At 34.8% G+C, this 13,600-nt stretch overlaps 1 protein-coding gene across 1 annotated transcript in view; it reads right to left on the bottom strand.

Moving 5' to 3' along the window:
* Positions 1-1,695: 1,695 nt before the first annotated feature.
* The window catches only part of LOC131155926 (uncharacterized), a 37,472-nt gene continuing 25,567 nt past the window's right edge, over positions 1,696-13,600 (bottom strand). The window contains exon 4 of the mRNA XM_058109383.1: positions 1,696-2,223. Within this exon, the coding sequence (XP_057965366.1) occupies positions 1,696-2,223 (528 nt within the window). The remainder of the gene's footprint in view (positions 2,224-13,600) is intronic.

Genomic DNA, 13,600 nt, shown 5'->3' on the forward strand with positions numbered 1-13,600 from the left:
TCTCTAAGTCCCCAACGGAGTCGCCAAGCTGTCGCGACGTCCCGGGAGCGCGTGTGCCCTGGGAGGCGAAATTAAAATCAGTTTAATATTTTTCTGGAAAAATATGGTGTAGGAGTCGCCACTAACCTTTAGTGCGGTTAGAACACATGATTACTACCCCGTTAGGGGTAGAATCGGTCTACATTACCAGAGTTAGGCTCGGGAGTTCGGTTACGCGAGGGGAAGGTACGAGCACCCCCTACGCGCCCGTTCTTACGAACGGTACCTAATTAATTTAAAATTATCCCTAAGTTAATCTAATAATTCTTTAAATTACTCATTTTTTTATGAATTTATAAGTACATGTAAAAAAATAAATAAATAAATAAAATAAATAAATAAATAAAATAATAAATAAATAAAGATAATATATATATATATATATATATATATATATATATATAGATATTCCCTCAGAGCTTAGGGTACGTGATGCCCGAAGGCTCATACCCTCGCAATAAAATCATAGGGATATAAAAAACCAAAAATATTTAATAAAAAAAATGTAATAATACTAAAATAGTTACAAGTTAATACAAGTACTTGAAATAAATCAATTGAATATACGTATGCTTCAAGTGAGAATAATGATAGTACTAATAATAGAGATAATTAATACAATAATAATATTAATAGTAATAATAGATAATACATTAATGATGATAATAATAAGGGTAATAAATAATAGAAGTAACAAAGATAATATACGTATTTTGATAATATGATACTTACCTTAATATTAACACGCAGTTAAGGACATGCACATATATTTAAACAATTAATTAAGGAAACAAATCAATCTTAGGATTAAAATATGGAAACCAATAATGATATGATGGAAATAAATCAAACTTTATACATAAAACCACAAATATGGGAACCGATTAACCCTATTATTGACATGCGATAAGTCAAACCTTCAATACAGCATATGGCAATCAAAACCCTAAATACGCAAGTTCTAACATGTCATGCAAAGATAAAACCTCCAATTAAAACATACAATGATCAGGAACTTTCCTATAAGCAATATACAATCAAGAACCCCATATAAGCAATATATACTATACAGGCATGAAAAAAAAATAAAAGCCCTAAAATGATGTAAAACAATAACATAGAACTCAATCAACAATCCTAAAATTGATAAGTAATACGAAGTATTCAAGATTATAACAACATGAAATAAACAAAATCCTAAAAATATATGACCAATGCTAATATGAAATAAGTAAAACCCTAACACCTAAATATAGACATAAAATAATCATGATCCTCAATAATAAACAATAATAATGAATGATATCACAATATTGGTTAGGTTCAATAGACAATATTAAGAACTTTTATACATACAAAATACAATAACAGGAAATTCTAGTTAGGAATATACGATAAGAAAACCACCTTATAATAAATAGCCTGAAAACCTGCCCATAAAAAAAATAAACAACCCTACCCCAACATCAATTATTATTCACATAATATTCAATAAAAACTTAAGCTTTTAAATATTAACTTATGACCTACTCAAAATATATATATATATAACATGTATATACACCTGGGGAGGCGCTGCACTGGGTGAGTTATGGGTGCAATAGAGCGGTGCAGGGAGCTTCACCGCAGACTTACCGTGGGCTGACGGAGAAGAGGCTAGAGGTCGGAGGATGGGCGACGAGGCGGTGACGACGGAAACGGCGAGTGGTGGGACTGACGGCGACGGCGGCGGCTGCTGGGTTGCCGTGCGTGGCAGGAGGCGGGAGAGATTGGGCTCGGGGTGGTGAGCCTTGCCGGAGTGATTGCTGAGAATTCTGTTGGCTTTGCTGTTTTGGCGGAGAGCTGCTTCGCGAGGTGGAACGCCGGAGTTGATGGTGTGGTTCGCTGCAGAGGATGGATGGTGGCTGGGTTGCTATCCGTCGAGTTGTGGGCTGGTTTGCTGTCTGCTGTGATGGTCGGATGGTGAGCAGGGAATGGTTGTGAAGGATCTCTGGCAGTTGCAGGGAGAGGGTGAGATTGAGGGGCGGAGAGGAGAATGGAGATGGGTGGAGGATGAAGAAGAAGACGGGCTTCCTCAGGTCTGGGCTTGCGGATGATGAGAAAAGAAACAGTTTTTTTTTTTTTCAGTGTTTCTCCGCTGCTGCTCCTGTGTGCAGCGCCCCCCTTGTGTGCTGTGAGAAGAACCTACAAATAGGCTCCCCAAAGCCCTAGCTACCCATAAATAATAAAAATAATAATAAATAAGTAATAATAATAAGGAGTAAAATAATAATGATAATAACAAAATAGTAATAATACCAATAATAATAATAATAAAGATAAAAATACTAATAATAATAATAAATAAATAATATTAATGATAAAAATAATAATAATAATACTAATGAAAATTAATAATAATAATAATAATAAATAAAATAATAATAATAATAATAAGACTAATGAAAATTAACAAGAATAAATAAAAATACTAATAATAATAAAATAATAATAATAATAATGATAATAAAATAATAAGAATAATAATAATAACAAAAACAAATAATAATAATAATAATAATAATAATAATAATAACAGAAATAAATAATAATAATAATAGTAATAATAAAGATAAAAATACTAATAATAATAAAAGTTAAAAATAATATTAATAATAATGAAAATAAAAAATAATAATAATAATAACATAATAAAATAAAGATAATAAAAACACTAATAATAATAATAATAATAATAATAATAATAATAATAATAATAATAATAATAATAACAATAATAATAATAATAATAATAATAATAGTAATAAAAATAATAATAATAGCAAAATAATAATAATATTAAAAATAATGATAATAATATTGGGTCTGGGTAAAAATGGGGTGTCTACAGTAACTAATAGTATAGTCATAATCTTTTATAAGTTCTAACCACCTTATTTTCCTCATGTTCAATTCTCTTTGGGTGAAGAAATATCTCAAACCCTTGTGATTCGTGAAGATTTCGCATTTCCCACCATACAGGTAATGTCTCCAAATTTTTAGAGCGTACACCACCGCGACCAACTCTAGATCATGCACAGGATAGTTTTTCTCATATTCTTTAAGCTGTCTAGAAGCATATGCAATGATCCTGCCATGCTGCATCAGTATGCACCCAAGTCCCTTCAGGGTTGCATCACTGTATATTACAAACCCATCCTTCCCTGATGGGATAGCCAATACTGGGGCAGTCACTAACCTCTGTTTCAATTCTTGAAAACTATGCTCGCAGTCATCAGTCCATTCAAACCTTACATTTTTCCTCCTAAGTTGCGTCAACGGACCTAACAAACTGGAGAAACCATTAACAAAGCGTCGATAATAACCTGCTAAATGCAGAAAATTCCGAACCTCTTAAACATTTCCAAGCCTTATCCAATTTACCACTGCCTCTATCTTACTCAGATCGACAAATACACCTGCCTTAGAGATTATATGGCCGAGAAAAGAAACATGTTTCAGCCAGATTTCACATTTCTTGAACTGCACATATAACTTTCTCTATTTCAATTTCTGCAATACCAGCCTTAAATGATGTTCGTGCTCCTCAAAACTCCTCGAGTAGACCAGTATATCATCAATGAATACAACCACAAACTGGTCTAGGTACTGATAGAACACTCGGTTCATTAAAACCATGAATACTTGAGGGCGCAATCCTCTTTCTCTGACTCTGTGTCTCCGTCTCTTTGGATAGACTCTCCTCTACTACACTAGCCCTATCAGCCAACTCTGAGAAATCCTGAATCCGCAGTACTGCCACCTACCTGTAAATATCACGCCTTAGGTTCCTCTCAAACATTCTCTCCTTCTTTACTTCATCGAGAACGATATATGGGAAGAAACACGAGAGCTAAATAAATCTCACCACGTACTTCTGAACACTCAATGACCGTTGGGATAGACTCAAAAACTCCTATACTCAAGCCTCTATGATTGAAGCAGGATAGTATTTATCAAAGAACATGTCCCTGAATTGAGCCCCGATCATTGGTACTCGAATCGTCCTCTACTCCTCCAATAATCTGGTGGCTACCCACCATCTCTTGGCCTCCCCTACTAGTCTATACATAGCATATAAGACTCTCTGCTCGTCGGTGAAGTGAAGTACTGACAAAATCTTCTCTACCTCTTACAACCAGTTCTCAGCAACTATAGGGTCAGTCACCCCAGAAAAAGCTGGCGGATTCATCTTCATGAATTTCTCTATGGTACACCCCTGAACTGGAGATGGACCTCCCTGCTCTCTAGAGCTCCGCGCTATCTCGGCCATAACCTACTGAGCCACACTATGTAGTTCAACATCTGAATCTCCACCTCTTGCTCTAGAAGAACCCGCTCCATCATCACCACTGGCATGAGTGCTACTGCCTCCTGGGTCCATCTTGCAACCATATAAAACACCGTTTCAGAATCCTATTTCCCTACAGACCCAACTTATTCAACTAAAACTCCAAATACTCTATTAACCATCCCTCCTGATCCTAACCCCAAATCACATCCCATAACCTAAATACATAACGCATCAATAGTTTACTATGGCTTTCCTGAAGTCGTCACCCCAGGAAAAACACAGAAACCACCATGAAAGCCCTGTATCCAGATCACAAAATGAAACCTCAAATTCTTTTTCTATATTCTGGTATTATTCCCGCTGCACTCTAAAGTCTACAGAACCTTCATTTTCTGATATTGACTCCTTCTTCTTGTACACCCATTTGCACCCAATCGATCTTTTCCCATCTAGAAGCTCGTCCAACTCCTTTTCTAAAATTGACTCCTTGGCAGAGGTCATAGTGCGTTTGGATCTTCTTAACAAAATATCATCGACTTGCTAGCTTTCCAAGCTTGAGCTCCTTGCAACCACGGGACCATGATAATTTTCGTTACCCTGAGCTTCCAACTCCACCTACATGATATGTTCATCACTGCCTCAGCTTACTGGCTCCTGTTTTTGTTCATCACATTCTTGAGTATGCTTTACCATAGCCTTCTCATCTAAGACTACATCCCTAATGATCACCACCTTATTTTCCATTGGGTCCTATAGTTGGTACCCCTTTACACTTATTGGATACCCTAAAAGGATGCAACGATGAGACTTTAGGTCAAGCTTAGACCTCTTCTCACTAGACACGTGAACATAGGCTAGACACGAATACTTTCAATTCAAAATAATCTACTGCATTTTCCATCCATACCTCTTCCGCCACTTTACCCTCTAGGGATGCTTTTGGTGATTTGTCTACCAAAAAACAAGCCATACTAACTGCCTCAGCCTAGAAGTTCTTCAATAGCCCTGTATTCAATTTGAGACACTGAGCCCTATCAACGAGAGTCTGGTTCATCCGTTCTGCAACACCATTTTGTTGAGGTCTCCGACAGATTGTAAAATGTATCTTAATGCCCTACTCTGCACAAAACTCCTTAAATCGAGAATTAGCATACTTAATCCCATTATCTGACCTTCAACATTTAATTCACCTCCCCATCTGGTTCTCCACTTCAGCCTTCCAAATCTTAAACTTGGCAAACATATCTGATTTGTGCTGCATGAAGTAAACCCAGATCTTCCATGAGTAATCATCAATGAAACTCACATAACACACATGTCCATCCTTTGATGCAACTCTAACTTGGCCTGAAACATCTGAATATACATAGTCAAGAATACCCTTTGTCTTGTGAATAACAAGGCTAACCTTTGCTCTATTCTGTTATCTAAAACCACATATGCTGCAAAATTCTAGCTAACATGATTTCATGCCCTTCAAGAGTTTCCTCTTGTGTAGTTCCTTCATGTCTTGTTCCCCCAAATGCCCAAGGCGCATATGCCATAAGATGGTCTCATCTGATTTAGCATCCACGCCTACAACTCCACCTACAACTGTAGTTCCCTACAATGTGTAAATATTCCCATCCAGTTTCTGCCTTTTCATTACCTTCAAATTACCTTTATATATCGTCAATACTCCACCTTTGGACTGGTAATTGAAGCCATTACAATCCAAAGTGTCAAGAGATATTAAACTCTTTCTCAATTCAGGTATATATCTTATATTACACAATGTTCTTACAGCACCATAAAATATCTTTATCTTTACATTTCCTATGCCAACGATCTTGCAAGAAGCATCATTACCCATAAGAACTGATACAGAATTCACTAACCTGTAAGTGTTGAACCACTTCTTGTTCGGAGTCATGTGATAAGAACATGCCGAGTAAAGTATCCAAGAGTCTGTTAGATTATTTGACCTCGCTAAAATTGATAGAACATCACCATCTGGTGAATCTTCTTCTTGAACAACATTTACAGATTTTGAAATCCCCTCATGCTCTTCAGCATTTTCCTTCTTCCAATCCGGAAACTCTGGTCTCACATACCTCTTTTTACCGCATTTATAATACCAAATTTCCTTCTTGTTTTTGGATTGATTTCATGATGGTTTCTGAATAGATCCATTATTAAACTTTCCTTTGCCTCGCTCATTACTACCTTTTCCCACAAGTCCTTCTCCTTCATCACATATCTTTTACCTTTGATGAAAATTTAACAAGGCACTTGTTACCTCTTCCAGATTAAGAGTTTCTTTTCCCCACGTAAGGGTGGTCACAATATTTTCGTAAGTTTGTGTTGAGGGAAAAGAATTTAATAGCATCAAAGCCTCCTCATCAAACTTCACATCAACCCTCATCAAATCACTTATGATTTGGTTAAAAGCATTGATGTGTTGATCCATACTTGATCCTTCACCCATCTTAAGCCAATATAAATGCTTCTTAAGAAAAATTTTGTTATTGAGGGATTTAGACTACCAACTTTCTAACTTTCACCAAATAGCTACTGCAGAATCCTCCTCCATCACTCGATAGAGAACTTCATCGGCCAAACACAAGCGTATTATAGACGCTGCCTTTACTTTCAAATCTACCCATGTTGCCTCATCCATTCCTTCAGGTTGATTATCAAGCAAAGCCTTAGTTGTTCCTTCTTGCACAAGAATTTCCTTCACTCTCCTTTTCCATAAACTAAAGTTTCTGGTTCCATCGAATTTGACAACGTCAAATCTTGCAGAAGACGATCCTGATGCCATAACAACAAACTTGCTCTGATACCAAGTTGTTGTGATATGGATCGAATAATGAAGATGCACAATGGAATAAACAACAAAAAGTAAATAAAACACAACAAGAATAAGAACAACACAAAGATTTACGTGGTTCGACAAAGCTTACATTGACTGAAGCAATGGCACACAAATTTCACTATGGAAATTTCAATGTACACAATACATTTCTCAAAATGATCACTCTCTCTTCAATATATGCCTAGAATAACATATATAGAAATTCCTTGGAGGTTTCCCTCCTTTTACCCAACCACCAAACGTACAAAAATTCAAAATTCAAAAAAAAAAAACTACTCGCAGCCCAAGCGTCCTTCTTCGATGAGTACAGGGCTCCATCGGCGATCCACAAAAGACAATTCATCAATAAGAATAGGCTTTCGTCGATGAGTCCATAACTTTGAAATTTTATTGCTGTTGGTACTTTCTCATTGACGATGACAGAACCTTCGTTGACGACTCGTTGCTGTCCACTCGTCGATGAACACAAGACATTTGTCAATGAGCTCTGCTGTGTTGCCTCTTCATGTTTTTCCCTCTTCCTTGTTTGCTTACAAAAACAAAGTATAAGAGCCACAAATAATATAAATCATTAAACTAGATATTTCATATCCAATGTATTTAACTAGAAAGTTCATTAAGATAAAATAGCAAACAAACTAAACTTTTATTAAAACAAATTAAGTAACAAATAGCAAATGAACCGAATTTTCATTAAAACAGATTAAGCAACAAATCTGAGCTTTTATTTAAATCATTTTAGGAAACACCACATATTTATACTTAATACACTTTAATATACTTACCAATAGTATCCAACCTATAATACCAACCTACTTACTTCTCTCCCTTTGCTCATCATCAAAAAGAGATGAACTATTCATTTAGCTTAAAACACCCTAAAAGCATATTAAGACCAGTTTCATGTTGGTGAGGCGAGTATGTACTGAACCAAAACGTCAACTTACCTCAGTTTATTTTCATTGATGGTTTCCTTTGAAACCGTTGACGTTTTGGTGCAAAACCAAACCATCTTTGCCTATATATGATCCATACTTACTCATGAATGCTTAAATGATTGTAAAGTTCCATTTTATTTATCAAGGGTTGAGAGCTCTTAAGAAAGTATGGATGAAGAGTCTTATATAAAGAATAATTTAACAATGAATAAATAAGAGTACTTAGAAGAAATTTCTGTCTTTTTGAATTAACCATAAGTTGGTGAATGCTTGACAACTAATTGCATTTCACAAACATATTGATTCCCATTGTTGAGTTTGGGTAAATAGGTTCTTGATCAATCATGAATGTTTATTTAGAGAATCTATTATCCCTGCTCTTGGTGATAGGAGACATGTTCTCCTGATTAACCACTAATGGGAAAGTACTCTTAAATCTGAATTTATGCTCAAAATTTGAGCTAGATTATGATACTATGAATAAAAATTCTTTAAAAAATTAATCATGATTTGGCAAGGCTTTCCCGGGGAAGAGAATACTAATGGTTTAAGGAGTTTTCTCATAGATCAAGCATAGAGTGAGGAGTACTCTATCTTGAAACAAAAACACTAATTCCTTAGTAAATGCCTCAAATTTAGCAAGTAAATATTCTTTTGAGCATTGATAAGTTAAAAACTACTATAGAATCTATTAGAGCTCATAACTAGAATTTAAGAAGGTTTTTACTACTAAAGTTGGGTATACTGATCCTAAGTGATGACTGAATTTTCATGCCTTAAGTATGCCTTTGAAATTTGATCAAGCATTCAACATTCATGTTCAAAGATGAGTTTAGGAATGAATGGAGCATAGTGCCCATGCTGTTATGATTAATTCCCCTAAAACTTAACTTCATGCAGGAGATAAGTTATGCTAGGCTTTAGATATTCTTACTATGTTTCCAATTTAAGCATATATCATTAAAAATTATATAACTAAGGAAGTCATCTCTTGTTCATAAGAGATGGATTTTCTTATTACAACATGCTTCTGAAACTTTATCGAAGACCTAAGTAATTCATATAAGAAACACAAAGTTTCTATTTTCACCCAAAGGTAAGCTAGTTGAGTCCCTTTACCTTGTATATTTTGGAGGAATGATATCTTATGAAGACTAATGTCTTACGAAAGCAATTATTGTTTCATTCCTTTCTAGTACTAAAGAACAAGCCTGAACGTAGAGCTTGTGAGCTTGTGCATGCTACTTTATCCCATAAGCTATAGCCAATGCTTTAAATATAAATAACCAATCAACGAGGATAAACATAGTTTAAAAGATCATATTGGTTTTTATCATTTGGACTCCTCATATTGGCTTAATTTTTTTGAAAGTCCCTAGTGTGGTGATCAAGTAGTTATTATGCAAAACCTCATATTTTATACCTTGAGCACAGTTGTGGTGAGTGTTTATGATTTTTATACTATATAGATTCACTTAGTCATCACAATCCCTTTTTACCTAGGTATGGTCAAATCTACCTAGATCCTATTTTCTAATCCTAGGTACTAAGGAAGCAATAGTTTAACAAGATTAGATAATTTGTTTAGGCCATTCTTCCTTGGGTCCTAAGGGGTTGGTTTTTTGTTTTTTTTTTGTTTTTTTTTTAACAACCCATTCTACCTTCCTTGCTTTGCCTTTGGCACCTTTAGAAGGGCAAGAATAACGAATGTGCTCTTTTCTTTCATAATAAAAGCACGTTTTTCTTGAATGTGAAGGTTTGTCTTATTAAGCCTATTTTTACTTGATGAGGCATAAAAACTATGGGAATTATGAAAGGAACTATAACTTTAATTATTTCAATAAAAGCTATTCTTTGGGTTCTTAAGATCTTATAAAAATTTTCTTTCCCATCGATGAATTTACTATAATCTTCAATTTTATTTTTCAAGAGAATATTTTCCTTTAAAATATTTTCAATTTGATCTTTGAAATTTTCTATTTTTCCTTTTAAAGTTTCATGCTCTTTTTGAGTATTTATAATAAGCTCCTCATTCTTCTTTTTAGAAGAATCATTTTATTCTTTCAAGGAGGATTCCCTTTGTTTAAACATAGAAAGCTCTTTCTCAAAATATTTGTTCTTTCCTTTTATCAAAATTAATTCATCAAATAATTTAGTACAAGTATTCACTAATTTATCATATGAAGGAGTATAATCATCGTCATCAAAACTTACCTCTTCTCGCCCGTTAGATATGAGACAAGAATGTTCCACTTCCTCCTTTACTTCATTGTCGGTGGAAAGTCCATCACCATTCTTCTTAACTTCGTATGTATATTTGAGCTTGTCCCAAATTTATTTTGCGCTTTAACATCCGCAAATGCAATTGTATTCTTTATTGCTCAAACTACAATAGAGATAATATTTTGTTTTGAAGTTAAGTTGTATTAACCTCTTTCCAACAATTGTAAGCTCCGTCATTGACTTTGGGATATCTTCATTCTTCTTGGTGAAGGAGAAGTCTCCATTTGAGATTATCTCCCATATATAAAGGTTGCATGATTGAATGAAGATGATCATTCTTTTCTTCCATGCAAGGTAGTTGAAGTCATTGAACATTAGTGGTCTAGTCACAGATGGTCCTTGGGAAGAAGTGTGCACTATATACGCCATTTGATCTTTGTGATCTAGAATTTACTCTAATAACTCAAGCACCTTGCTCTAGTAGCACTTGTTGGCCCTAAAGTTTAGTCTAGAAGGGGGATGAATGGACTATTTTGCGGATTATTGTTCTCTTCTCCAAAATAATAAATATTGGCAAGATACAAATGATTATATCACAATATATAGAATATAAATCATGCATAAGATATAAATTAAACAGAATAGGGAAGGAAAACTTAACAAACACTATTAACATGGTTTAGCCTTTTGCCTATGTCCATTGCTTGAGACACATTTAAGGATTTCACAATTCACTATAAACCTCCTTTACCGGCGGAGAAGCCTTTACAATCTGAAAAAATCCTTTTCGCCTTTTCAAGGGAACTAATCCCCACCTAGAGCCATAAGGTTCACCAAGAACCCTTCGCAACTCGGTTCACCAAGAAACCTTTGCAACAAGAAGATGAATTACAAAGATAATGCTCCTTGAATGAGCTGATATTTAATACAATAAAAACCTCACACAAATCTCTCCAGGTAATGATTCACAACTACATTAAAGAGAAAGATAGAATTTGAGCACAAATATAATGAACTAGTTGAAATGTGCTTGCAAATGATATATAACTATTTTGATCAAATCTTAAACAAGCCTTTGGACTTGTTTCAAAGGTAAATTGGCTTTTTAGCCATTATATGGCTGTTAAGCTAATAAAACAATTTAATACTTTGTAAACTAGATGTTTAATGGCCATTGGGGTTCAGAAGCCGATGCAAACCGTTGACAGTTTCCCCAAACCATCAATGGTTTCCTTAAGCAAAAAACCATTCAGCTCTCTGCCTAAAACCATCATTGCACCTAGCCAAACTGTCAATGGTTTATCCTATTTTTTCATTATCTAAACATTCTCATCTGTGAAAATATTCAACACAAACGTTGTGTAATTTTTTCTTAAATTTCCATAGATACCAAGATCGCTCTTTTTGGAGTTCTCTAGCAAATGTTATGCTCCAAATAATGAAGGGTGTTTTAGGAAATTCAAGAGAGGAATTTGAGTGGTGCATAACTGAGGTTTTAAACCCAACCAGAACAAAGTCTTTAAAAGATTATAACACTAATATGATTTAAAACTTGTCTATATAAAAATACATTTGAGTAAAGGATATTTTTATAAAACTCTTATTTTGACTTTGAAAACCTATAAGTACTGAACTTATGACTCGGTGATATCCTATGTACTCTTGTGAACTAGTATGCTTGTAATTTGCTTAACTCTTGCTAAATAATCATGCGTGAAATAATTGTAACACCCCAGAAAATAATATGCATGGAAGTGTAAAAAATAAATAATTAAATTAATTAATTAATTAATTATTATTATTTATTAAGTTATATAATATAATATATTAATATAATATTTTATATACATATATATATATATACATATTAGTTAAAGCTTCTTGAAGAGGCTTTTACATATCCAAATTGAATTTGGAATTCAATTTGGTTATGAAAAATAGAGCCCCCCCCCCCCAGCATCTCTCACTCTCGCCAACTCTCTCTCCTTGGCCACTTCATGCTCTCTCCTCATTTTCTCGACAAATACTCGGCCAATCGAAAAACAGAAAATGTTGCTGGGTTCCATTCTCCGCCATCGTCAATTTCATCGGAGTGGATTTTTTGTAGGAGCGTTTGTTGACCTTATAGGTCATATTCCTGTTTTTATTATGACAAATACTCATGTATTGAATGGCTATCTAGTTTATGTGCAGGAATTCTAAGAGATAGATTATAATGCACAAAGAGAAGATCAAAGATTGAAGACCCAATTTGTGTTGTATTGTATTTCATATTTATTCAAAGGGTCTGTAATAGTAAATAAGTTCTTTGGTTTGTAATAATTGCATGCATCACCTGCATGATCTAATACGTAAGCTTAAACCAAAAATAACTAAAAAGCATCTAGAAAGACCTTAGGGATTGTCGACCGACCTTGGACTTTTTCAATGTCTTCAAATTTGGACCCCAAGTGACCTTAGGACACTCACCTTTGCACTTGCATGTATTAGGCACTTGAATAGGGTTTGTATGCTTCAAAACGGGACTGAATTGCACACTTTGTGCACTTTCGGTCAACCGAACCAAGTAGTTCACTCAGCCCTGGTTGACCGAACCAGGCTTGGGTCAACAGTTGACCAAGGCCCTGGTCGATCAAATCAGGTAGTTCAAAAAACCCCAGTCAACCGAAACCTCTCTGGGTCAAATGTTTAATCATTTGGTCGACCGAGCAGAAATTATACACCAACTACTTGTTCGACTGAGGGTCCTCGAGAAAAATCCCAACGGTCTGGTCGACCGAACCAGCTAGTTCAAAATGGAGTGGTTGACTGAACCTCAGAGAAATGAAAAATCGCCTTTGGAAAAGGCACTTTCGGTCGACCGATAACTTAATTCAAAATTCCCCTGGTCGACCGAAACTGTTCTGGTCGACCGAACCTCTTGGGTTGCCTTGATTTTTACCATAGTTAAATATTTTTTAAATAGGGTTAAAATATTTGAAACATCATTAAACTTTCTTAATAATACCCAATAGGTCCTCAACGGTCATATTTCCTTTCATGTCTATATATATGAGATCATTTGTGAAAATCATAGATGGATTAGCTACTTTGATTAGGGGAGAATTAGTTGAAAACCCAAAAGCCTATACTACTCATTTTTGGAGCCTCATTCACTCATGCTTACCTTCTATTAGTGCCTACATCATTCGTAAGTGGATTGAGTGTTCG

Source organism: Malania oleifera, chromosome 5, assembly GCF_029873635.1.
Source record: "Malania oleifera isolate guangnan ecotype guangnan chromosome 5, ASM2987363v1, whole genome shotgun sequence".
Classification (NCBI taxonomy): Eukaryota; Viridiplantae; Streptophyta; class Magnoliopsida; order Santalales; family Ximeniaceae; genus Malania; species Malania oleifera.